This window comes from Drosophila serrata, unplaced genomic scaffold (assembly GCF_035046125.1).
Source record: "Drosophila serrata isolate PLE 108 unplaced genomic scaffold, ASM3504612v1 contig_272, whole genome shotgun sequence".
In the NCBI taxonomy this organism is placed as follows: domain Eukaryota; kingdom Metazoa; phylum Arthropoda; class Insecta; order Diptera; family Drosophilidae; genus Drosophila; species Drosophila serrata.
Window position 1 is genome coordinate 1217218 of NW_028257170.1, and position 27954 is coordinate 1245171.

Sequence of the window (27954 nt, forward strand, 5' to 3'; positions counted from 1 at the left end):
GATTTTTTATCAACAGTAAATAAATGCTAAAGAACCCAAAACAATGTAACGAACCAGCTGTAATCAATATTTTGCCTCACTCTCCACCGATCCCGTGACGGTCTCAATCCGATGGCCAGTGGTCGGCGGACAATGCCGGCCAAAGGACAAAGGACGAAACGAGAGCGAAAGTGCCCATTAGGGATGTCCGATGGCAGGCACAGGCACAGGCACAGGCACTCACATGCTCATAATTGGAACAGGATTAACAAGGCGTCCTGCTCGTGGTCCTGGCACTCGCCGGGAATGTAATTTACGTTTGGGGAAGTGCAGCCGGGCATTGTCCAAGGATCGAAAGAACACGAAGGACGAAGGGGGCGATCGGCACAATGGCCATGAAAATAATCCGCTTTGTGAGTAAAACGTTGCCAAACAGAAATCAAGGCTTTGGTATATGAAAATTAGGAAAATTCTATGCAAAATCGAAGGGGAGGATTGTGTGTTTGAGTTTTGGGGAGGATGCATTCGCTCCATTTACGCCATCCATGTGGCATATCCGCACAGCACGCGTTTGACCCGACCTGGCACCTCGTTTCCCTCCGATTTTTGTCTCCTGATTCTATAGTTTTTTTTTGTGTTGCGATAATCAGTATAGGTTTTTTTATTCGTTGTTGTCAGCTTTTTATGCATGAAACGCACACAATTTGCATGTCCTTTGGGGAGGGGTTAACATGTGAGAGTAACCATTGAAGTGCCCTACTTTCATCGTTGATTGACATGTGATTGATGTTTCCATTTGCAGTGACAGGCCGTCAAAGTGCAGCTCTTCGTCACAGGTATAGGGAAGTCCAGTATAAATGAAAATTTTAGTTGCATTTAATCTCTGTGAACTTGGATTAAATCAATATAGTAAAGTAGATAGATATAACAAATATTTTTGATTTGCAGATAAAGATTTTATATCTCAACTGTTGCTTTTAAATCAAGAAAATATTAAAGGAAAAAGATGAAAGGAAGCAAGCTTTGGTAAACTAAAATTTCTATACCTTTGCTGAGATAATCCTTTAAAGCTGAATTAGAAAAAGGGATAAATTGCCATTGGAAAACTTTCCTATGTTTGTATATAAGATAATAGATCTAAATACTCAAATTAAAATAACTACGCTTAAAATATTCCCATTCTTTAAATCAGTATTTATTTTTTTTAGAAAAGGGTCATATTTTTTGAAAAATTAAATCTTAAAAAACGCATAACTAAGCCAAAAATGCATTAATTTTTATACGGAAAGCTTTCCCATGTTAGTTTTTAATAGGTTAATAAATCTGCATACTAAATTTAATATTTTGAAACAATCGATCGTTTTTGGAGAATTTTGACGATATAACCCCTTATAAAATTAAAAAAAAAAAATTAAAAAATTTTTTATTTTTTTTAGTGTGCCCAGAAAACCTTTCCTGTTGATGCTGATCAAGAATATATATGATTCATAGGGTCGGAAATGCCTCCTTCACTGCCTTGCATGCTTCTTACTTAAATTAAAATACCCTAGCAAGGATATAACAAAGGATAATGAAATGCCCAAAAGTACCTTAGGGAACCCCTAAAAGTATACCCTAGTTCTTAGCTCAATCAAGGAGAAAAGAAACTCCAAACCCCTTTAGTATGAAATATTTTTGTATTTATTCATTCTTTTCGTACTGTTATTAATTGTGATTCTTTAGAGATATTTTATAGAGATATTTCATATATAATTAATAGGAATTTAAGTTGCATTCAAATAATTAGATAATCGATTTTTGTTGCTGGTTTTTTCTCTTTCTTTCTTTCTTTTTTTTAAATGTCTCGCATATAATTGGCGCTTAAATAGGCATATAGTCAATTATTTCGTTTATTGTGGTATAAGAGGTGACCGATATATATATATAGCGTGATATATATATATCTGAGGCTCGTACAAATCAACATTATATTTTATTTTTTTTGCTTTCAAGAGGGCTCAAACAGAAACTCAATCTCCATCTCGAAATATTTTGTAAAATGATTATTTTTTACGTGCAATTTGCAAATAAAATTCGCTGCGTTTTGTTATTTTTGTTGTTTCCTTTTTCTAATTTGTAATTATTTACGAGAACCAATTTTGTACATTTTGTGTATATGAGGGATAGAGAGAGAAATAGGTAGATAGAGAGAGATAGAGTGAGTGGGGGAAACAATCTCATACGACAATATTTAAAGTACGTATGCATAACAGAGGGCTCTACATGATCCTATATAGGGCTGAATTATAGATAATTGTAATTATATAGATTCATACATTTTGAAATATTGATTTGCAATAAAGGTATACGATAGACTTATTGAATATATAATGGAATATATATTTGGATTTGATTTCTAGAATTGATCCTTGAATCATTTTGTGTGTGTTCATGTGTGAGTGTTCGACCTAAATCAGAGTCACTTATAACACTAAGAAGCAGTCATTTATTCTCCATTTAAATTTACGTTGTGTCGTCGTCACGTTTCTTGAATCCTGAAACAGATTTCAATTACTGTACAAAGTTGGGCGCTTTTAACCATAGGCCATCGGTTTTTTTTCGTCTATATAAATAGCTATAGCTATAGCTCTCTACGACTACGTATATTATATAAGTGTGCTTTTGTATAAATATATATATATATATATATATGCCTAGATCCGGATCTAAATCGTAATATATTACAATGCTTGCTCAAACAAAAGGTTCGGTAAAATATATGTATATATATATATATCGAAATGTCTGGGGTTCCTTGGGTGTGTTCTTCTTCTATGCGTTACGAGTATATTGTATATATTAGTAATTCATTCAGTCTCACAAATAGGAAAGTATTATGTGTGTCGCTTATTTTAGTATTAAATTTTAACTGTCTCAAAAAGTATGGCAAAAAAAAGAGAGAAATAACTCAAAATTTAATGAAATATTGCACACAATAAGAATGTAATGGATTTGTAAATAGATGATTGCACAACCAACATATGTGAGATTAAAACCAAATGAGAAATAAAAATCAATTTCGTTTTTTGTATGTTTTTTTTTTTTTTGTATAATTTTGATTATCTTCTTTTATATTTTCCATGTATGTAGGCTTGTCTCATCTTTTCTGCGTTTTCTTTAGAAATATTATGCGTATATAATTAAATATTGCATATGCTTAGAAATCTTAGAGCTAACTTAGGGTAGAGCTTACTTGGCTAAAACATCTTCTCAGTACTCCTAACTCCTTGCTTGCTTTGTATCAGATACAAAAATACAAAAACTTTTGCATAGTCTTAGTCTCAATTAGCGGATTTCGATTGCGAACCGCCCGAATTTTCCACCCCCCCGAATTTTTCCCCCCCAAAAGTCCCCAGTATCTTGTACTTAACAAGACAATACTTATCCCTACGAATTGGTGTTGTGTCTTACAGATCGAGGAAGAGGGTATTGGAACCCTCTGCCTTTAATATACAAATCCTTAGGGGGTAAATATAATGCGCTAATAATATATTAATTTAGATATATGTAAGTGTACTTAAAGCTAATCAGCCTCATTAAGATTATAAGCTTAGGGTTAGCTAAAGATTTCATATATATAATATATATATATATTCAGACGAAAACGAAGACTAATTGAGAGCGTAATTTTGGTAAAGTACAATACGAGCAAATTTTTTGGATTCGGTTTTCTTGTTTAAGGTTAAGGTTAAGGTTAAGGTTAAGGGAGTTCTTGGACTGGAGAAAGGTTGAGTGATTAAGGCGCAAAAGTAGTTTTGGGGGAAATAGTATCTCTAGAGTGTTATGCTATACTTTATATATATATATTTATATATTAGAGTGATCTATAATGTATAATTCATGTGTTTCAAAATACAAATACAATCGTAAATCGTAAATGTAAATGTGGACAAATGGAAACAGTCAAAAGCACCGATTTTTCAGCTAAGTTTTTCTTTACGTTTTCTTCCTTTGCTTAGTTTTTATACGTTTTGTTTTCTTTTTTTTTTTTTTGTAAGTTTTGTTTTTGCATAATAATCATAGTTTAATAATCATAGTAATGATAATGGTAATGGTAATCCCTAGTGGCCTACATAATTATATAGCTAATTCAACAGATGCCGAAATATATAAAGGTTCGTCTTCGATATTTACACACACTTTTGCTTTCCTTTGCTTGTTGCTGCTGCTGTTGTTGTTTGTATATTTAATAAAATACATATAAATATATATATATATCCGTATGTATAATAATGATATATTCATATATAAAATACGTATGTATAGATTAGCTTCTCGGTTCTGCTACAGAGATGATCGGCCCTAAGCAAATGGTTTTGTTTTTACTTTTTTTTTTTGTTCAGTGCTAACGAAATTCAAATAAGGCAACTTGAATCTATGTATTGTATGTATCGGTATATGTATATCCTTAGTTATCCTTTTTTTAGTCTCTATATCATCTACATCTAAAGGTGCGCGCCTCAACAAACAAACAAACAGAGTGAGAGACAAACTAAATTCAGAACTTGGAAAATCATCGAAAAGCCTCGAATCCTAAATGCATTTTCTCTCGTTCTCCTTCTCCATCTCCGTTTATTAATGTTTTTCCCCCAATTAACAATAATTGCTGACCAATTTTCATATCCTTTATATGTGTGCTTCTGTGTGTGTGTGTGTGTATATATATAAAATATTTATCAAAAATAATATGCCCTTCGTGCTGTGCTCTCCTGCCATGCTGATAATGATGAGAAGGAAGAATTCCAGGGTTTTCTTTTTTTGTTTTTGCCAATTGTTGAGATCTAGTTTTCATAGCGCGAAAATGAGTACGATTTTCAAGGTAGGGGGGAGGATCAAGAAAAGTCGGAGGGGGAAGAGTCTTCTCTATATACAACTATATAATAATACCGTTACGTTTACTTGTGCTGCTGCTGCTTCTTACTTCTTACTTATTCTTCTGGGGGATTCTGTCTCTTTGTCTGTCTGTCTGTCCGTTCTTAATTTCTAATTGATTTTTATTGCACTTGGATTCCATCACTTCCTCTGGTCTGCAACGAATGCTCTATACCCTACGTGCACTCAATGATCATGGGTTGATTGGAGGACTCTATGACCGAGGGTCTGCTCTCCTGTGCCTGCACATGTGGCCCATGCATATACGATTCTGGCAGGGATTTCAAACCCTTGGGGGAGTGTTGCTGCTGCTGCTGCTGTTGCTGCTGCTGCTGTTGTTGCTGCTGGATCTGGAGTGCATGGGGATGGGCATGCTGGAGGAGACGGCTGGGCGAGGATTGCTGGTGGTGTGAGGGCAACGGCGGTGGCAACTGACTGGCGGTGGTCAGAAGCATGGGAGCCGGATGTTGACCCATCAACAGATGCGGTGGCGGTGGCACTCCCTGCTGGGGATGCTGTTGCTGCTGCTGCTGCTGCTGGGATGCCATGTGGTTACCCAATGGGATAAGGCGGGGTGGAGACTGTCCTCCGTTAGAGGACAAATGCCTTAGGCCAGGATGCACAGAGGGATGCATATGCTGCTGCAGTTGCTCATAGGCCTCACGTGAATCCGGTTCCGGGTGATCTTTATCTGTTTAGAGAAATATAAATATAAGTAAAGAGCTTTTTTTTAACACAAAGTTCAGGGTAACCTACCCAAACACTCGGAAGTGGCTGCTGCTGCCATGGCCAGCTCTTCCTCCAGATTGTTGGGCTTGCAGCTGGTGGTCTTCCAGTGTGTCCTTAATCCCGAGGCACTGATATACTTCTTGTCACATCCCTGGCACACATAAGGACGATCATTCGTATGCAACCGCTTGTGGAGCTTGAGATGCACAAACTGGGTGAACTTCTGGGGACAAAGATCACAGGCATAGGGCTTCTGGCCACTGTGCAGCCGGAGATGCGTCTTCAGGTTGGAGGTGCTCGAGAATCGCTTCTTGCAAATGTCACACTGATGCGGCTTCTCGCCGGTGTGCACCAAATGATGCTTCTGCAGGTGCGCCAGTTGGGTGAAACTCTTGGTGCACACATTGCACTTGAAGGGTCTTTCACCCGAATGCGTTCGCAGGTGAACCTTCAGGTTGCTCAACTGGCCAAAGGTCTTGCAGCATACATTGCACTCGTAATGCATCTTGCCATCCTTCTTCTTTAATGGATACGGCAACGATCGATAGCCCCTGGAGGCCAGGGAGTTGGGACTCAAGGGACTGCCACTCCTGGGACAGGAGTTACCATCGGGACTCAGGCTGCTCGGTGGCGAGATCCTCAGCGGGGAGAGACGTTGCAGTGGTGTTAGTGGTTGCATCAGCGGATGGTTCAACATCTGTGTGCTGCTCTGCAGCAAATGCAAATTGGAGGCAGAACCCGCTCCACTGGAGGCATTCGATTGCCGGTCGAAGGGCGAGTGAGAGCTGTGTGGAGGAGAGTGGAAGGTGGATGTGGCTGCAGCTCCGTAATGCGGATATCCTGGATAGCCAGGACTTGGCGAATGATGACCACCCGCCTCGCCGGCTCCCAGATATGCTGGATGCCTTGAAGGCGAGAAGATTACGTTGTGGTGATGATGACTTGGCGGCGGTGGCGAGCACTCCCCCTTGATTAAGGTGCCTCGGGTCATATCCTGATCACCGCCCACCACTACACCCACTCCCTGCTGCTGTTGCTCGGCATTCTGGCCAAGATTTGAGCTGCTGTCGGGACTCACGGCATTCCCATAACGCTGCGACTTCTTGTAGCTGTAGGCCATCTCCGTGGGCGAAGTGGGTGGCGGTGTGGCTGCATTGGCCTGTCGACAGGCATTGGCCGCTGCCGCCGCCGCCTCCAAGCGATGCTGGCTGGTGAGGATTGTCTCCAGGATACTAGAACTGGGCTGACCAAAGCGCACATAGCGCTCGCCTGGTGGATCTGGCTCGTAGTAGGGTTTACTCAGCGGCACAATGGTGCGAGCCTGTCCTCCGGAATTGTGCTCCAGAACGATTACCGTGGAGGAGGCGGGTTGCTGATTGGATGGCTCCCTCTCCCGCTCCCGATCTCGTTCCCTTTCCCTCTCGCGTTCCCTCTCCATAATCATCAGATGCTCATCACCCAGGTGAGTGGTGGTTGAGGGACAAATGGAATCGGGCTCTTGGTGCATCATGGCCGTTTCCTCTTCCTCTTCGTGATGCGGCAGCGACATCTCCTGGTCCACCTCCTTAAGATTGGGCTCCTGCTTCACACAGCTCTTGTTCTTGAACTCGTACTTCAGAGGCATCTTCACCTTGAATTTCCGGTACTCGTTCTTATCCGTCTCACAGGATGCAGGGGCCGTGGATGCATTGTGGCTAATACTACTGCTGGTGGTGGTGGTAATGATGGGATTGGCCATGACCACAGCCGGTGGCGAGCTGCTTGGTTTCTGTGCCTGAGCAATCACCGTCTCCTTGGGTGCAATGGCCTTCTTGGAACAATCCAACACGTAGTTGTGCTCACTCTCGCTGTCGCTGGAATCCTCGGGTGGCGTTAGGCCATCCTCGTGGCACTCGTTGCTGTGGTAACCCTCATCCGAGCGCACTGATCTCACGCTGCCGTCCTGCGGCGTCAGCTGATGATCCAGACCGGACAGTGGTGATCCTGCCGTATCCTTGTCACTGCTGCTGGTCAAAGGCGAACGATCCTGACCAATGATCACGGAGGCATGACGACTGGCATGCTGTATGTGCGGATGGTGGGCATTGCAGGAAGTGGTGCTGACATGGGAGGGTGGACTTGCTCTCCGGCAGCACTGGCCACCGGCAGGGGTTGGTGGTGGCGGCGATGTGGAGCCACTGGCCGGACCACCATTCGCTGCTCCCACCGGCAGATGGAGACCCATCACGTAGGTGATGTGACTCACAGCCACCTCGGCTGGTATCTCAGGAGCAGGCATCGAATAGCGACGCTTGCCACCCTCAACTCCCGCCTCACCCTCCTCCTCGGGCTCCGCTTCCTCCTCCTCCTCGTCCATTACCTCCTCCTCGGCCTCGACAGCCTGCTTGCAGGCACCAAAGATGGTCGTCTCGGGATCCACGTCATAGCCAAGGCGACTGGCAAAGTCCTTGCAGTACCAAACCATTAGCTCCTCGTTGGGCAGGATGTCGCGGGTCGTGTAGAAATAAATGTTCTCCTGATGCTGGCATGCCACCAGGTTCATCACGGACAGACTATAAGCGGAGGCCACATAACGCATCCAGTTGGACTGCGAGCGATCTGAACCATCCAGATAATAGTAGTCATCGTCCTTGAAGATCTACAGAAAGGAAAAAAGCGAAGAAAGCGGAGGCATTTAGAAAGATTCAGAAAGTTAAACGAGAAACATAAAGGATAACAATGAACACAGGACGCACAACAAGGAAAAACAAACAAACGCAGAGAAAACTACAAGGGGGGAAAGTTCAAGGGATGTGTGTTTGAAAAATGTCCATAGCAAAATTCCTTAGAGTTTTGTAAAATGTATCGATTTTAGAAATAGATTTTAGGATGAAAATATATATTTCTTGTAAAAGTTTCTTTAATTATAAAGTATATTTACAAAACCTTTGTATTAAAAGGTATTTGTTAACTGTTTTATGTAGAAACTAATCACTATCTTTCAGATATTTTTCAAAAACACATCAACATTACAGAGCAGTGCAAGGATAGCTTAAAGAAAGGAAAGAACTTGTGCTGATTGTTGGGATTAGTTTTGGGGATGGAAAGTTAAAGGTCAGAGAGGTCAGAGTTCAAAGACAACAAATAGAAATCAAAGAAAGCATAAATCGTGAGTGGTACCTTAATATTCCCGTAGGTTATGTGGCGTGTTCCCTGCACCTGATTAACCACAATCAATTCGAATTGTTTCCAAAATGCAAAATTGTAATTTTGAATTTGTATTCGTTTCATATTTTGTGTTTATATTGGTTGGGTTGGTTTTGTTTTTTTTTTGTGGGAGATGGTTTTAAGATTAGATCACATGAAATTAAAAAATTAAAGAGAAACGAGTTGGTTAGTCGCATGTTTATATATATTTTTTTCTTGCTGGATGATTGGATGGGGAAAGCATGATTCATTTAAGGCAACACTTAGTTGTGAAGCAAAAACTTAGGATGCAAATCAGAAAAACAGATGCTTGAACCCTTTCTTTAAAGAAGATCTTTGCTTACCCGCCAGAAATATCTCGCCTTATTCTTATCATTGGGATAGTTTGAGGTTGGAATGCCTTCGAATGGGCCAAAGCGAGTGCCACGTGGTATGACCCCGCTGCTCCAAACTCCTTCAGTCTGTTGAGGAAATCAGATAAAATACGGAAGTTGTAGTAAATTTATACTCTATTTAGAATCAGATATTTTTAAGAGGTCTTTGATGAGATGCTTACCTTAACATTTGGCGTTGAGTAGACCATGGATGACTTGAGCGTTAGACTGCGTGGCAGCGTCTTATCCGCTCGATTGGGTAACCCCCTTTCCGCCTGCACATCCGGCACCAGATACACGGCCAGTCGCTCAAAGTCCTCCTCCCGCATCCTGGTCACATCATAATCCTGGCTGCCATCCGGCGTGGGACTGCGACTCCGACTGCGACTGCGCGCCCTTCTGGCAGACATCTTGTGGTGCGGATGCGGATGCGGATGTGGATGTGGCTGGGGATGCACCTTCGAATGGGAATGTGGATGCGGATGTGACTGGACATGGCTATTGGGATGCGGATGCGGATGCGGATGCGAATGCGGGGAATGATTGAGTTGTGGATGGCTGTGGGCGGGATGATGTGGCTGGCCAGAGGAGCTTCCCAGCTTCATGATGGCTCCCGGTTGTTGCTGCTCCTGTGAATTCTGTGAATGATTGTGGTGGTGTCCGTGCATGGCGTTTTGCAGCTATGGTTTATGGTGTTTGCTCAGCTAACGCTATATATATATATATATTATATGGTATATATATATGCTGATTTCAGTGGTGTCTGCTTATTCTGCTAGTTGAAGTTTTACTTGATCTGGAAAAGGCACAAAGAGTTGGGGATGGTTTAATTATAGAAACAATTTAGATTTGGCGCTATAAATAGCGGCGCCTATCACCCCCTTTTTGCACCTGTATACCCCCCATTTTCATCCCCCTACCCCCTACCTAACCCCTACCTACGATGAAAAGCTCACCGCTTGCAGTGTTGCATTCGGAAAAGCTAACTAGCAAATGCTGACGAGTAACGAGTCTCGGAAGGCTGAGGGGGACGGGTTGCAGTTCAAGATTACGGCCTTAATGGAGGTTACACGTTCACGTTCAGGGCCACCCGTGAAGCCACCCCCTCTTCCCTTTGGGAGGGAGGGGAGTGCTAGGAAAATGTCATTTCCTCTAGAGAAAGAAAACTCACTTGGTTTAGATTCCTCCTTCATTTGGCTGCCATTGCATGGGGCTTTGTACTCTCGTTCTGCTAACTTTTCTCTCTAATTTAAAACATTTTCTCTTGTTTTTTTTTTGTTTCTTAATTATTGTACAACTGCTAATTGATTATTCTGCTGTTGATTTGGATATTTTGCATACTATTTTGTTGTTGTTTTTGTTGCTTATTGATTCGTTGGGCCCGCAAATTACGCATCACTTTCTGTTTCGTTCTCTCGTTACGCATACGCCGTGTGGCCGGTTGCCCGCCCCGGAATTATTTTCCGGCTGCCTCCAGGCACCCCGTAAACTTGTCAATCTATGGCAGATAGGAGATTGCTCTTGCATTATTTTATATCTACTGCCACATTTAGTTTTAGTTTCCTTATTTTTGTAAGAAACAAAATTACATTTCCCAATGCTTCAAAGGCAATTAATTATAAATTTTAATTTGTTATTATTTTGGGATTTTTGTAGTTATTTATATTCGGTTTTTTTGGGTTTTTTTTTGTTGGTGAAGAAGAGCTATATGGAAACGTTGACGCCGCCAACCGAGAGTTCCTACTACTGACCCACTTCCAACCGGCATAGACCCCAAAAAAGCTTCAAAATGCAAGCACAGAGCACACACACACACACACACACACACACACAGCCGGCATTGCACTCAAAAACACACCCACACACACACTCACACACACCTACCCTGAATATTGCAATACGAACGCATCCCGCAAAAGATTCTCTATTCTCAGATTCTCGCTCGGAAAGTTCCCTTTTTCGAGAGGAGGGTTGACGCCAAAACGCTTTCCGGCTTTTCGAAAGCTTTTCATTTTGTGACTGCAACTAACGGTGATGCATTTGGTTTAGTATTTAAAATTCAACAAATGCTCTTTCTTCCCTTTTCGGTCATTTTTAGATGCGCAATCATGAATTTATTGGGCAAGGCTGTGCCTTTCAATTCCTTAATAGCAGAATGAGGAAGTGCTTTGACAAGTTAAGAAAATGTCTGGTATTTCATTTAAAAAGTGTAATTAATTTATTATGCTTATATAAAATGGAAAGAATATATATGGGATATGGTATAATTGGAAGAATATTTATTTAAATAGAAGAAATAAAGGAATTGCTTAAGAACTTTGAGTATAGACAGAAAATAATACTTTTTATTATTTTACCAGGAGCTTATTAGTTTCAGACTTTGTTTCTGTTCTAGTAATTAATTTAACTAATTATTACGATATTTTTCTATTCTTCTAAATAATCTTCCCAGAAAAAATATACATATAACAAAGCATTACACATATATTTCCCTTGAAATACTTCAAAGTAAATCCTCAAGGTTATTAATCCACAAAAGAAAGGGAGGATATCTCCCCCATTAGCTCCCTAACATATTTAGTTAGTAAACATCAGGAAATACCAGGAACTCTCGTTCTTATCAGGTTCCCTAACTCAAAAGTGATATCTCCACACCCCCCATCAAGTTGAGTGCATTAATCGCATAACCAGGAAATTCACTTTGATGGTCACTCTGTTTGGGTTATTGGGTAGGGTTTTTTGTTTGTTTTTTGTTTGATTATGGACTCACCCAATCTATATAGGACCTATATGAGTGGTAACTACGACTAGAAGTGCTACCAACAACTCCCAAGGGAGAGAGATAGAGCCTGAAGTGGGGCCAAAAAGGAGCTACACACACTCGTAAGAAATCTCGTCTGCTCGTCGAACTGCACGCACGTAGAATGCGGACTGCCTGCAAATTCCCGTGCGAATTTTCCGAGCTCGTCGATCGGACGACACGGATGCAAAATTGCAACACACTAAGAGTGTATCTGTCAGTGTGTGTGTGTGTGTGTGTGTGTGTGAGATTGATGCACTTGCACTTGCACTTGCGAATTGCATTTTTATTCTCGGTTCTGCGAGTGCGGAAATGTGCGAAAACGATATGCAGAAAGTGATTTCTTTTTTGGGTTTCACAGACAGATTTAACACAGCAAGAAAAAGTAAAGGTAATTAAATAGGAAAAGGTTCTGAATAAAAGGATAAATAAGTTAAACTGGATTTACTATACTTTCTGTTGGAATAATAAATATGATATATCAACAAAAGTATATATAATAAGACAATAAAAAGATTTAAATACTGTTTTATTAGTATTATATTTAAAGCTCTTTTAGAAATGTATATTAATGATAGATAAATATGATATATAAACAATACTATATATAATAAGATAACAAGAAGATTTAAATACTGTTTTATGAGTATTATATTTCAAGCCATTTTAGAAATGCATATTATTGATAGACCGTTATCTATTTAGTTATTATTTTTTAACAAAACTTAGACAATTTGCTTGAAATTTGTATTTTCTGAAGAGGTTTTTAAAAAGGTTATAATATTTTAAAATCCAATCCAGTTTACCATAAGTTTAATTGAATTCTAGTCACTGATTTATCTCCGTTTAAGTTAAGGATTTTAATGACTCAAATTTATTGACAAAATCCTTAATAGTGCCACTTAATATCTCTCTGTGCATCATCCCTTGTCTGTGTAGGCGCCGCGAGCCAAAAATATGCAGACAAGATGAGGAAGACATTCAATTCTGATTCCCATTACCATTCCGCGATACTTTCGATTTTCGAGGGTGGGGCAAACCCTTGTCGCAATTACGACACTAGGAAGTCGAAAGTCTTGTCATGCATTGCGAGTACCGAGTGCCGTGCAAAAATCAACAAAACAACGAAAAAAAAAAAAATTCTATTAAAATAAACAACTGCAATGTATCTGTGCAGTTGCATTTTGTAAACTGCACGAGCAGATAGCGCGCCAAAAAGCTTTTCGCTATCGCCATTCGCTATGAAAATGAAAATAAACAGCTGCACACACACACACACTTGTGTACATACCTAAATAATATATACAGCATTAGAAACAAAAAGTAAAAATCCGCTTGGCGCTCTGCGTTTCTAATCATCGCACAATTGCATTTGAAGGACACACACTGAGAGAGAGCGCAACGTAAGGCGCATCAAATTAAAAATAAACAGCATACTCACACACAAGAGACATAATCAGGAAAAAGGGGAAAATAGCATACAGAATACAGAAAACTAAAGAAAATCAAAAGCCAGTGGCAGTGGCAACATTCAACTTGAACGCCGACGACCCGAGCGAGTGCACTTTGATAAGCGTTTGCGCTCACATTGCCACATCGCGCATACGCCCCGATGGCCGCTAATAATTGCCTGGCGAGTGAATAGGAGAAAACGAAATAAAAACTTCCGCGAAGCTCCTCTATGCTCACGTTCACTGCATCGATCTTTATCAAATTGCAAAATGCGGAAAGCGAGCCCCGAATGGGTTCGCTTGTTCAAGGACAAAGCGAACTGTACTAGACCGCATAGTACACTCTGTTCATAAACTATATACATTTATATATAACTATACTATATAGTGCTGTATATATGTCTGTGCACGTTCAACTGATAACTCTGACACTCAAGCAGAGACAGAGAGAGATAGAGAGAGCGTTGCAGCCATAAATTCGCTTGCCATCTCGCTCTATCTAAGTAGGAAATCAACGCTAAGTAGTTTCAATGAATAAACAAATTTAACGATGTATTTTCTTCAAGTGTAATGTAAATATTTATTGTAGGAGAATATGCAGGGACATGGAAGTGGGTAATAAAGGGGGTTTGCTGATTTTTAATAGGTTAAAGTAATAAGTAATTATTATTAAAGAACTTTGTCAAAAAGTTTGAGATTATTAAAGCATTAAATGTTTAATTTGTTGGCATATACAAATAATTATAAGCAAACTGTCCTACTGAGCTAAATGATAAATATATATTCAATATTTTCACTTTTTATTTACCTCAAAAACATGCTCTATAATTAATATTAATTGCACTAATTATTATATTAGCGAACTTGAATACTTTCTTAAAAAAACAAACTCGTAAAAGTAAAGTAATTAAAATCCTGTTTTGGAATATAATAATGATAATATATATATTACAATATGTATATAAATATATATATATTGATATTGAATTTTAGGTATTTTTTTTTAGTATTTTAATCTATTAATTCACAATCTCATTGATAACTTTCCTCATATAGTTTTTTATAGTAATACATACCTTTACTAATCAAATACGGAACCTAAAAACTAAATGTTTCCTATTCGATTACTATGAGGTTTGCTAGAGGTTATTAGAAGGGTGATAAGCTACCACTATTTAATAAAGAAACTAATAAATATATTAAAACGATAGAATTTATATACCCGATAAGGTATAAATTATAACAACAACTGTAAATTGTTAATCTTTGGTCCATATAAAAACCCTGATTCCATTAAATTTAAAACCAGGAACTATGACATTTCGGATGACAAAATTAGAAGATCTTTTGCTATGGTCGATTCTATTATGACATTGAAAATTCGCTACACTTTCGAGGCTATTACAGCGTTTACATGGCGTATACGCGATATATTAGTTAATACCATATACACTCCATTGTTGACGGAGATGATTTGCAGGCGGCATTCAATAGGCTAATACCTAATACAGTCACACACACACACACACAACCCGGAAATGTAAAATGGTGAGGGGGGAGGGGAGGGAAATTCGCATTTAGTTTTATGTGCATGCAAAACGAAACGAAAAGCGAAAAAAAAAATGAAAAATGAAACGAAGGGTGGTGAGGTGTAAGGGGTGGGGTGGTCAGGCAGCTGATAAAATAAAATTGTTCGCTATTTGCCTCACCAAGTGTGTGTGTGTGTGTCTGTCTCTCTCTCTCTCAGTCTGTGTGTAATAATAATAATTTGTGTGAGCTTTTCAGCGTCAAAGGGAACAAAAGGGGGTGCGACTGGGCATCATCATCATCATCATCATCATGATGATGATCATCTCATAACCTTGAGTCACAGCCCGAGAATGTGCATGCGAATTGAATGCGAAAACAATAACAACAAACAGCAAGAAATTTGCCACTGTACTCATCCGCATTGCACAGTGGGTGTCGTTGATTACCTAATCGCAGCTTCATGAAATTAATATCAAGTTGGTAAGGACACTGAGCAGAAGGTATGCGCCATATTTATATCTTCTATGCTGCCTGCAAAAGTATTGTGTTGCGGTTCCGTTGCACTTTAACCTTGAAAATCTTGTGTGCATTACTTGGTTTTTTTTTTTCTCTCTGGTGCGCATGTGCAAAACGAATGCAAGAGTGAGACAGGCTACTGCAGGCTACCCCAAAAACAAACTCACACTCACACATTACCCCACTGTACAGTCAAGTCGTCTCGGATTTTGGCAGTTAATAAACGTAAATTGCAAGTCAATTAAAAATTCACTTCATTGCAGTCAGAGAGAGATGAAAAAAAGAAAAAAGAGACGAAAAACAATCACAATAAAAGCGAAAGTATACTAAACAAAATAAATGATAAATGCAAAACAGGCTATACTTTTGTATATTTTGCAAAATGTTTTGTGTAGAATAATCAATTGAAATTCCACAAACGAAAGTATAACGTATAATTTAAAGAATTTCTGGGAATTTCATTTCATTCATTTGTATAAATTTGTGGAATAAATGTGTAGCAATTAAAGTGCTTTGTTTAAAATAATATAAAATAAAGAAAAGGTATTTTTATCTAATATAATATATAATTTCAAATATAATTAAGTTAGTTGTTTAAATAGAAAAAGATTAGTTTGTCATGATTCTCGAGTATTACTTGTTTAATCAGTAAATGTAATTAATATATGTACATAAATGTCGTTTAAAAGCTATAGCCTTTTTTGTTTTATAACTTTGCTTGTTTCTATTGCTCTAGTGCATTATCTTGTTGTGTTTTGTTAATGGTTTTTTTGTTTTTTTTTTTGCAACTTTTACTGCCTTCGTTAATAATAATAATAAATCAATAGGCTTTTTTCTCTCCTCAAACTGTATACTATATAATTCCATAGCTAAAACTATCGGCTTCGGTTGTGCCCTTGAGTTGGGCGTGTAAGTCTAATCACTATTTAGCTTTTGACGTAGGTCAAATAACCATAAATTAAAAGCTATTTCTAAATACAAAACCCCCTCCCTATTTTCCACCCCTTTTTGGCTCCTTTGTGTTCTTATCAATGCATTTTACGCTTCGAGTGTTTGTTTTTCTGGCTTCGCTAAGCTTTTGGCCTGCACTTTGCCTTATCAGTTTGGCAAAAAAAACGTTCGCCTTATTGCGCAGTGAAAGTTTTCCATTTGCATATTTCATTGTTGTTACAATATATGTAAATATATTTGTTGATGTTTAATTAAGAATGATTAAACTTTAATATTTGGATTGGCAAACCAGAAACTGAAAGAATTGTGAGAATTTGAAGGTCGCTGGAAAAGGTATTTCCGCTTAATAAACTATAAATACTATCTTTAATTGCTGTCGGAGATAAAGAAATCGGTGTTTAAACAAAGCAAATGTATTTGTTTAAGGATTTTGAAGTATATAAGAGCATATTATCTAGAAAATATACGCCAAAACATTATCATTATCAACTACACACCTATGAAACATAATTATTTTTTTTTCAATTTATGATTTATCTGCAAGTTCTGAACGATAAATTTCATAAAACGGCTATAAAGTCCCTTAAAAACTTTAAAATTTCCCTATAAATGCACTTCCTGCTGGGTTTTTTTTTTGTTTGTTTCAAGAGCTCCCCCATAGATGGCATCATCTAGAGTGCGACAGGGTTAACGAACCCAAAGGTCAAATGCTTTTTACCCAGACTCAGACGCCGTCAACGACGTTGACGTCGGCAGCGGCGATGAGGCAATGCAAATGCAACTCCAAAAAAAAAAATATATATATAAAATTCTACTGCCGCCAAATCATGTTTCCTAATGATGATGTCATGGCTACCAGTAACACCAAAAAAAAGAACAATTCAGAACTGAAATAGGAAGCGAAGTCCTTTTAGGCTACAAAATCAATAAACCACAATTAAAAAAAGAAAAGAAATGCAGGAAGAAGGTGTCTCCTTTGGCAAGGATTCCCAGCATGGTCAGACGGGATCAGGAGCTGCTTAAGTCCTTAATCCTGTGGGCGACACATTACCTTGACGACAGTGCGGAACTCAAACACGACCTACGACAAAGCGATTGAAAATGCGCATAAATTCGACAAAGGAGCAGCCAGTCGGTGGGATTTCTTTTTTTTTTGGGAGGGGAGGCGTGGCAAGATTGGTTGCCAGACCATGACAGCAACAACAAAAGTCAAAGTAAAAAAAAATATACACACACTCAAACACAAGAGCAACAAGAGCAACAACATGGGGCAACAAAAATAAGGGCCAGACAACAGAAAAGGCGAACGACCCTTTTCAGGCATTTTCAGACGCCAGACGACGCCATCAGTGTGGCTACACTGGAAATAAATCAGTGCCAATATCCTTAGAGAGTCCTTCGGATAAGAAATTTGTGATTTTATGGCCTTTTTGTTAGTGTCTTTATGACAAAATATAGTTTTTTATAAGCTTAAACTAGTAATGTATCTATAATAAGGCTCTACAATATCCTTCAAGAATATATTTACATGTACTTCCTATTTCTGGATATTTTTTATAAGTTTTTATTTAAAAATATGAAACAGTTAGCTTTTTATTGGAGACTAAATTAAAAATAAATTGTATCAATATAGAATAATTAAATAATTTGATTGAAAATGAAAAGTATCAATAACAAACCAATAAATAAATAAACATATTTAATTGAAAATAAAATGTATCAATAAATAAATCAAATTGAATTGAAAAGAAATGTATCGATAAATAAATGAATTATATTACTATTAAACCATAGAAATGAAAACATTTAGGATAAATAAGAAATGAAAAAACGCACATTTTCCCATAGTGCATTTTCTGCCACGTTGGGGCAGGGCCCTGGCTTCGAGCTTCAGTCGACTTCGGCTCATTATCCTTTTCGCTTTCCATACATAAATCGCTGGCGCTGCGGCTGGCGTTCAATGAACTCCGCCGGGCACGTACGGTCGTCGTACCCGGGCGAATGGATACACACCCGATACGGAAAGCGAAACACACACAGGACAACGACAGGAGGCAGTGCAGCAGCGGCAGCAGCAGCAGCGCTGGCAGAGACTGCAGCAGCAACGCAAGCTGCGACGCTGGCAGCAGACAGACGCGAAGGTCCTGCCCAACTTGGACTGGATTGGGTTGGGTCTTCTTCCGTGGACTTGACAGTGTGCAGCATGGAAAAGTCCAACGACTGCGACGCGGCAGAGGCCAAGGACCCGAAAGTGCAGACTGCGAAGGACCTGCTACCCCTCACCTCCCCTCCCCCCCTCTCCTTGTGGCAAGAACTGCAGTTGAGCCGAGCTTGTGCGCCGACGTCATCGTCTGCCCAGGCAGGCGCAGCAAAGTTTCACTTTTAATTTTTTGCAGCCATTCAGCAAAAGCTACCAAGGCCATGCGAGCGAAAGAGACAACGGCTGGTGTTTGTGTCTGGGTCCAGGATATATACTACATATATATATCTGAATATATATATAGATGAGTTGTACGGTCTGGGTTGGGTTCTCTGGGGTGGAGTGCATTACTGAACCGAAAGAGAGAGAGAGCGCAAAAAGGTTGTTGAACTGCGTCGGCAGAACTTTCCTTTGGCCAGGAAGGAGTTAGGAGTGGGGGGGGGGAGTTCCGATTGGCAATCGGAATTTTAACAGTGCGCTAGGACATGGTCAGTGCAAAAGCAAAAGTATATTTTATGCATAATAGTTGACCATTAATAAGCCAGAAGATATCTATGAGGATACCACCCCAAGTTAATCAATGTTTAAGCAATAGTTTCATAATGAAAACAACCTCTTGAAATGGTTAATTATAATTTATTACTTTATCCTTTAAAAATTTCTCAATATGTCCTACCTTCTTTCCTCGTTTAATGCACTTTTCGTAGTGCTGCTGCTGCTGCTGCTCCTGGTTTTTCTTCCCCACTCTCAGTCTCTGTGAATTTCGTCAGTCTTATTTCAGGTGTTGGCCATCATTTGGCTGCATTTTAAACGCGACTTGAAGAAACTGATGTTGGCAAAGGTGTCGCGAAAATAGATGCGATCAAATGATAATGGTCTGCTATGATCGGCGTGTGAACACATTGCACCAGTTGATGGTATCCCGAGCTCCTTATATAGATACATTGATGCTTAGACAGAGCTTTTTATAAACACTTAACTTAGAACACTAATATTTAGCATCTGAATCTGAACACATTTGTGGTTTGCGGTTTTGCTTTTTAGCCAAATATATATACACGATATATTATAGACGAGCAATGTCCTGCTATTGCTGATTTTTCCTTCAGCCGTTCGGTTTGGTCCACGGAACGCGGCTGTGCCATGAGACATGACCTGCCCAACGCGCTAACATCCCGAGTCAGGACTGAAATAGCGAACTGAACATGGCCAGCTCCCTTCGATTTCGGCCCAAAATGCAAAGTCGTCGTCGCTGTCGTCGCTGTTGCAGTTGCCGTCGCAGTTGCCGTTGGCGCCGGCAGCATACAGTTCAGACAGTAAACAAGGGGGGCGGGGGGAGGGGTGGGGGGATTTCCCATTGCTATTGGCACTTGCACTTGGCATGAACTGAACTCGCCCACTGAGCAAAACAATAACAACAAGCGCCGGAGCGCCGGCAGAGAAGCAGCAGAGCTGCAAGGGCGGCTTCAGGTTCGGCCTGGAGTTCGGGTTCGGGAGTTCTGGGGAGCTCGGGCTCCCCACAGCCAAAGTTTATTTTGAAACACAAAACATGTTGGGTTAGGTCAGGTTCTGGGATTTGGGAACTCGACATAGAAGAGGACTAATACAGGGTAGAGTTGTAATCAAAAGGGTTCGACAGAAATAATTGATTAATAAAGAGTGAAATAAGCTCAGAGTTGGTAATTAAACTTTAAATAGCAAAGTAAGCTCGATTTTATAACAATTTAGACAACAGGATAAAGAATAAATTCAAATTTATAATATTACTTTGCATTAACAAGTCAAAATAAGAAAAAATAATTAGTTGTAGAGAAAAGATTTTGGTATCCTTAAACTTAGGCTTTAACCTGTAGCTTTTGGAAAACCATTTAAAGCTAAACATACCAATTTATAATTGTAAAATAATATACAAGACTTTATTCCAGTATTCCAGTATTATTTAAATAAAGATTACTAGTTAAATGAATTTAAATGAAGTATTTTCTGTTCCGTCTGAAGGATATTTTATTCTCCCAACTTCAATCAAATATTTCCCAGTGCATTGCAGACTTGAGCAAAGCTCTCACTGCACTCTGCACTCTGCACTGTGAACTCTCTCTCTCTCTCCCTCTTTCGCTCTCTCTCCCTCTCCCTTATCCCCAATTTGTTGCTCTCCCCTAAACGCATGCTCTGTTTACGAGGGTTGCTGTGTTGCATTCGATTGAAAATTGACCGTTGACAATGAACTAGAGCAAAAGGCGGAAGTAACGCTGCCAGGGACACTATAATTATGCAAAACTATTCGGAGACGACTCTAGGAGGTATTCTAGTCTCCTCTGAACTTAACCGCCAGCGAGGTAATCATAAAGTACGCCAAGCACGTTTACTTAATGGCCAGCAAACGACATTAAACTGTAAAGCCAAAAAAAAGTAATAGGTGGAGTGTACATGGCCGGTGAACATACCGTTAGGTTAATAAAGAGCCATTTTGTCATAGTCAAATTACGACGACTTGGCTGGTTGGTAAATAGCCGGATTACGTATTCAAGGCGCGTAAATGAGCATAATTTGATTTCCAGCAGCTTTTTTTTGTTTTTATTTATTTAAAGGGTTAAACAATAGAAGAAGCATTCACACACAGACAAGTATTGGGCAACTCCAACGCCCCCTTTTTTCAACCATATTCTTTTATCTGACCATCAATGATCGGGCAGTTATTCTAACAATGCACTGAGACAAATAGCTTAAATGTAAGAAATTATGAATATTTCTTTGATTTACTAAAAGGTTAATACATATTTCTGTATTTAAGTTTCAGCTTTACTTGTACAAGAAATATTACGTATACGCCTGGTTGTATTTTGAAGCTTTGCAATGAATATATAGATTTACAAATATGGAAATGTAGCTAATATACTACTAAAAGCTAAACTTTTTTTATGCATTAATTAAAAATAAATATTAAAAATACCTTTAAAAACAAAAAACTACCAACAAAATTGAAGATGATTAACTTTTTGTTATAGATTCTATACTATATGATACAGAGTTTAATCTTTGAAAGTTCTTTGACCAATTCAGGCTTCCTAAAAGAAATTACCTAATATTTTCTTGCAGTGCTCAATGTCACAGTCAATGCACAGAAAACAATAACAAAAGAACGCCGTCGAACAACACCAACAACAATGCTAAGGCTGAGGGCAGGCATTTACAGCTAAACGCGATAGTGTCAAAGCAGCAACAACAATAGCAACAAGAGGCAACAAAAGGCAACAACATTGACACAGAACCTGTCGCTGCTGCAAAGTTCAACGTCAAGGGAGCCGAGGCTCGGCTTTATAGTTCGGCAACTTCGGCAGTGGCTTCGTCAGCGGCTTCGGGTTCGGCTTGGAACTCGGCGCATGCGCATATGCTCTCGGCTCTCAATCTTTCTCTCTTGCACTGTGTGTGTGTGCTTTGGTTATAACGCGCTTGAGTAGGTCGGTCATTGAACTTGTTTTCTTTTCATCTGCTGTTGCTGTTGCTTCTTTCATTTCATTCTTTTGCTTGGCCACACTTTCTTCCTGGTTCCCTCTTTATATCTTTGTGTCTCTCTCGCTCGCTGTCTCTTTTACCTGCCTGAATGATAGCCACCTGTGCGTTGGCGTTCTCTTTAATGGCTCTCTTTGGCCCGCCACTTGCTTGGAGGCTGCCGCGGATGACTTGGCATCTCTTCCTGATGCCCCATGTCTCCTCCTTTTCTTAGGCCAAGGTAGCAACAATTCTAATTGCAAGGGGGAAGATATAGTAAAGAGGGAGAGGGGGCGGGGCACAAAGAGGAGCAAGATTCAACTCTGGCAGAAAGCAAAAGGCAAAAGAAGACGCCGGCCAAGGTAAGAAGACCACAAGCGAGTCAATAACCCTGGCTGCAACAGAACTAAAAAAAAAAGCTGGCCAAGAGTAAGAGTGATTTGATTCCCTTTTCATCAGGCCTTAGAAGTGGAAGTGGCAGAGGTAGAAGAACCCACAGGTGCACTCTAAGAAAAACCTTTTAAAAATGAGCTAGGAAGAGTTAGGACTTTAGGATTTAGATTAATACGAAATATTTTTAAAATATTATAAAGATTTTGAAACTAATTTTGAAAATTATTTGAATTATTTAAAAGTTCCATGGCAATTCTTATAGAAAATAAAAGAAAAGAACAAGAATTTTAGTTGAGATAACTAGATCTACTCGACTGTTGATGCTGATCAAGAATATGCTTTTTAGGGCCAGAAATTTCTTCCAATTATGATTTAAATTTTAATAATATAGCAAGGGTATATTATTCTTTTCTGAAACACAATCTTAATTACAACAATTTTATGTTTAATTCTGAAATTAGTTGAGCCAGTTTTTAGGATTAAGTATATATCCCCTTTTAAGAACCTTACTTGAACCGTATGTTCTTCCTTAATATACCCTAAATTCCCTTACAAAACTGTCGAAATAATATATCTTCTATCCAGAATATTAGTTATTTAGACACTATTTCCCAGTGCATCTGTGGAAGAACTCACTGAGAGCAAGAACCTTTGGCTTGCTTCAGTTAAGCACGCCATGTGCCCATGAGCATTTGCCAGTTGAACGCCCTTTTCACGGCAAATGATTCCCCCGATGCGGGATGCCTGTACATTGGGGATTGGGGATCGGGGATCGTGGCCCGAAGGAGGCCGTGGAGGAGGTGGACCAAGAGGAGGCGGAATCACTGGCGGAGATAGAGGTTTGCAACCTGCCCCAAACCGAAACGCAAGCCCAAGGATGAGGCTGACATGAACTGGTTTCCCCATCTGGTCATTGGCTTCTTTTGCTGCTGGTGTGTGTTGGTTCTTCTGCTGCCTCTGCTAGCTGAAGCGGCAGATTCACTTTTCGAGGGGGGTGGGGTTAGGGGGGGTAGAGATTCTCTAATTCTTGGCCTAGGTCCTTGGCCTCTCCACTGCCTCTCTTTCTTCTCCCTCTCCCTCTCCCTCACTCTGCACAGCTTCTCGGGAGGCTTGAAATGAAAACGAAAACCAAACGAAGGCAAGTTTGTTGCCTAAGTCATTTGTTTTTGTGATGGTAAGAGGAAGGCTTTGCCCAGTCAACGAACTCTCGCCATGCGTGCCAAAAAAAAGAAGAACAACAATAACAAATACTACAAGGGGTAAAGAATCAAAAGAATTGCTTTCTCATATGGCAACAAACTTAGATGTGGCTCATTTAAATTGCAAACTAAGCAGCAGCTATAGCTTTTGCTATAACTCATTTCGTATGCCATTTGGAATCGAGTCAGCGGAGATTGACGGCTCCACCATCTGTGGGAGCAGCAGCAGCAGCAGGTGGTGGTGGTGTCTATAGATACTATATATATAGTTATAGGGGAGAATCTATATCGGAATCGAACAGCTGCAGCTAATGACCTTGATATTGAAATGATCTTCGTGTGATCATTTTTGCATCGCAATGAGTTTTGATTTCATTTCGCTGTTCATTCATCTCGTCTTGTTTCGTTTCGATTTCGTTTCGTTTTCAATTTATTTGTTTATACAATATTTTATTGCTGCCGCTGTTGGAGCGTGTTAGCGTGCGATCAGTTGTCGAGTCATTTAAAGTCAAAGTCAAGGTTTTTCTGCCTTACGTCGCCAATTATGAGTCTCTATCCCGCTCTTACAGCCGCCCAATTCCGTACCCGGCCCATCGTGCCCTCTCTCTTACACTGCCGGGCAAAAAGTTGTGTGTGTTTACCCCCATTTTGTTGTTTGTGCGATTTGTTTAAGCCCAAACTGGTTTTTGTCTAATTATTTTTGCTGCCGCTGAGTGTTACTTTGTTGTTTTTGCCAATGTGATTATTAAATGTATATATCTACTATAAGGAGAGAGGTATATATATATGTATATATGATTTTTCTAATGAAATGCTAGTGGCTAACCATCATCATTCTGCCATCTCCCATTTTAGTGGCCAAGAAATTTTAGCTGCTTATGCCATTTTTCTAGCCTGCCTGTAATTAATCATTATACTCTGTTTTTTATTCTCGTTCCTTTTTTTTTTTTTTTTGTGGGCTTTTTCAGACTGAAACGTGTTTTATTTTTTTCGGCTTGTTATATAACCTTTCTATCGGAAATTTTTCGATTAGCATAAACTGTGTGTGAAAGTCTTCGGCGGCCGCAAATGAAGAATAATAAGATGCTGTGTAACATCATCATGGTTTAAAATTAAACCCATGTCATAAATTATGGTGCGAGATATCGATGAGAAAAAGTTGCAAATCAAGAATACCAAAGCAATTAAGATGTCAATATAAAAAGAGTTTTAATAAAGAAAAATTAACCAAGAATAAATTAAAGGAGAAGTTTTTTTTGCCAATAGAAAATAGAAATTAGCTAAGAATTAAAATTCAAAAGAAATGATTTAATGGGAAATGACAATGGCAAAAGATTTATTCAAATACTTCCAGAAAAACCAGAAACTACCCAGCAAAAGAAAGCTTTCTATAGAGAACTTTCGGGAAACGCCTTCCATTACTATCTTTCAGTTAAGTTCTGTACTATATGAACCCCTCAAACATCATCTATATAATTAAATATATATATTATTTTTTAAAAAACCCCAAATAGTAGTAAAATAAATCATAATAAGTAATGTACTCACCATGTTCTCCAGTTAAATGCATATCCGTTCCGCGTTCGCTGATGATCTGAGGTTGACTGCTAATGTTGCTGCTAAATTTAAATCCATTACGCAATAAATCCAATTCGAGGAGCACTTTTTGTTGTTTTGTTTTGTAATATCTTCCTTTTGCCGATATATTTTGATATAATTATTTTTCAAATATAGTTAGCATACTATATTGTTACACAAAATGCACTGGTTTTCTCTATTTTGGGCGGGGGACTAAAAATTGAACTAATTTGCTGAGCGGGGGCGGGTTTTTTTTAGGGATTTCGATGTCACTTGTTTCACAAAACACTTGAAGAAGGGGTTAAAAGCACATAGGTAGATTTTTGTTGTTTGCGGTTCAGAACCCCTGGATTACATGGGTATTACTATATTGTCTGATCTGATGGATTTCGGTTCTGGAAATCATGTCTCGATCGTTTTGTTGCTTACGGGAAACTGAAACTGCGGATGAGTCGCTTCAGAGTGTCGCCGCTGCCGTCGTTAGAGGCTTCTCAAGGCAGCGCTGTCGACGTTGGCCGAGCAGACAGATACATAGACTTTTCAGCATTTCATTACACGGCCCGCACGCACACACACACACACACACACACACACACACACACACGCCGCCGCTTTCTTTCTCTTCGCACACACACACACACTTGTGCGGAAGAGAGAGCAGCTCAGGTGTATCGGGTTCTTGATCAATCCCACAGATCCGCGGCTCATGCTCTCTCCCTGGCTCTCTGGCTATCTCCTTCCCGCTCTCTCACTCGGCAGGCGGGCCAGAACTTTCATTCAAGGTGAGCGCGCGCGCGCAGGTATCTCTTCAGCAGCAGCGCACACATACCTATGCATGCCCTTGGAGCAGCCGGAACACACTCTCTTTGCAAATAGTTCTAAACGCCTCTAACACACTGCCGCAAATTGAGCATGCGAGCGTAAAATTACAACACCAACTAGAGTTTTTTTTTTTGTTTTTTTTTTTGGTACGTCTGTCTCTTCTAACAAGTTTAGAATCCGCGCAAGGCAAGCCAAGCGCAACAACCACTTGTTCTCGATTCTCTTAACCCGTTCCTCTCTCCCTGTCTCTCTGGATCACTTGCTCTTTGTCTCTGTCTCTCTCTCTCTCTCTGTGTTGGCCAGAAGTTTGCATGGCATGTAATTGGTTTGTTTGCTCATGATTTGTTTCTGTTTCAGTTAGCTTTTTGTCAGTGTTTTTGTTACTTTTTTGGCATATCAAATTTCATGTTCCCAACACAATTGGCAATAAACGGACAGACGTAAAAAAATCTTATACAAAAAAAAAACGGGGAAGTGAGAGCTTTTTCTCATCACTTTACAAGGTTACTTATCACTGAAATGGATTACTTAACTTTGATATTTTCTAAATGTGTCACATTTTTCAATTTCACATTTCAGAATTGATAATTTTATGATTACTAACAAATTTAATTATTATTCCTATCATAATTATTACAATTCTTTCATTATGTATTCTTATTTTAAATTCATTATTTACTAATAAAGCTTTTTAACCGGTTTATGTTTTTAGACCTTACTTGCTTGGTAACTTAAGTTTTTTAAGTATATCCCTCAAAAAGTAAATTAATTTAATTTTGAGGTAAATAAACATAAAACTGATTTAACATTTTATAAAATGTTTAACACCTGCTTAACTTAGTTTCGATTGTATTTGTATTGTTATTTGAAGGACACTTCGCTTTGTAATTAATTACCTTTCAATTTAGAACTTAAAAATAAATGTATACTTATAAGTAAAAACTAAGCTATATAAATAGTAATTACTTAATAATACCAAAGATTATTATATAGGCTCTAATAATACCTAATAATACTATAAGCCATAAATTTTATAAAAAATAATAAATACCCATTTTTATCATGCTTAATATAAATTCTTGTAGTAAAAACTTGGTATATCCTTCTTCTTATTACATAAGTCTAGCAAATATTGCAAATTCGCAGAAATTAATACTTCTACTCAGGTCTCTGCATAAATATATCCCTTTAGTTTACTATTAAACCTCTGTATATATTAATTTTCTTTAGACAAGTACACCCAAGTATTCAATATTCAATAATAAATGAATTGTGAGTGCAACACATTGTTGGAAAAAAGTAAAAGTCAAGACTGAAATGCTTCTCAATAGCATTAGATGTCTTTGCATAAGTACTAGTCATTGCATGACTCAATAGCCAACTCCAAGCCATTAATGATCTAATCGAAGTCAATAAAACGAAGCTATAAATACTGTGTAAAGCACTTACCGAACGATCACATTTTGGCCAGATACGAGGAACTTCCTCTTTAGCACTCTTTTTTTTTGCTTTTTTATTCAGTCGTAAAAATTAGTAGTTGCTGCAAAGGAAATACGAGCAGATAAATAATCAGATACCAAGAGAACACATTCACATAGGTATAGTACGGCTATAATAATAAGTGCCAAATCATTGGCCGAGACAAAAGGCTTTAACGAAAACTAATTGAAAAACGAGCATTTACATAACTTAAGTGTAATTAACAATGTGAGGGGAGCAGCCGCGGGGAGTAATCAATATATTTTAAGCCGGGCTTCAACTCCAACCTTGAACTTTACGCTTCATGGTTAATAGTTGGTAGAAAGACAATAGCCAGAGGATTGTGCGAATCAAAAGGCAATCCGCA

At 39.0% G+C, this 27954-nt stretch overlaps 1 protein-coding gene across 4 annotated transcripts; it reads right to left on the reverse strand.

Annotated features, from left to right (window-relative positions):
• Positions 1-1636: 1636 nt before the first annotated feature.
• Positions 1637-27648, reverse strand: Blimp-1 (PR domain zinc finger protein 1). 4 transcript variants are annotated; one of them, XM_020942533.2, is made up of 6 exons: positions 25257-27648; positions 9362-9975; positions 9150-9266; positions 8779-8817; positions 5647-8257; positions 1637-5581 (listed from the first exon to the last, which is right to left on the reverse strand). In XM_020942533.2, the coding sequence occupies exons 2-6, from the start codon at positions 9845-9847 to the stop codon at positions 5067-5069; spliced, it is 3768 nt and encodes a 1255-aa protein (XP_020798192.2). In that variant the 5' UTR covers positions 9848-9975; positions 25257-27648; the 3' UTR covers positions 1637-5066. The 4 variants fall into 4 exon arrangements, with proteins under 4 accessions (XP_020798192.2, XP_020798191.2, XP_086690038.1 ...); XM_020942532.2 differs by lacking the exon at positions 25257-27648 and adding an exon at positions 10351-11088; XM_086833912.1 differs by lacking the exon at positions 8779-8817.
• Between the last annotated feature and the right edge of the window lie 306 nt (positions 27649-27954).

Excerpts from the sequence above, each read along its gene's own strand:
- Blimp-1 (XM_020942533.2), bottom strand. The coding sequence starts at position 9,847 with ATGCACGGACACCACCACAATCATTCACAGAATTCACAGGAGCAGCAA. Across the intron at positions 9,267-9,361 it reads ACTCAACGCCAAATGTTAAG|ACTGAAGGAGTTTGGAGCAG; the intron begins GTAAGCATCTCA and ends TTTCCTCAACAG. Across the intron at positions 5,582-5,646 it reads AGCCACTTCCGAGTGTTTGG|ATAAAGATCACCCGGAACCG; the intron begins GTAGGTTACCCT and ends TTCTCTAAACAG.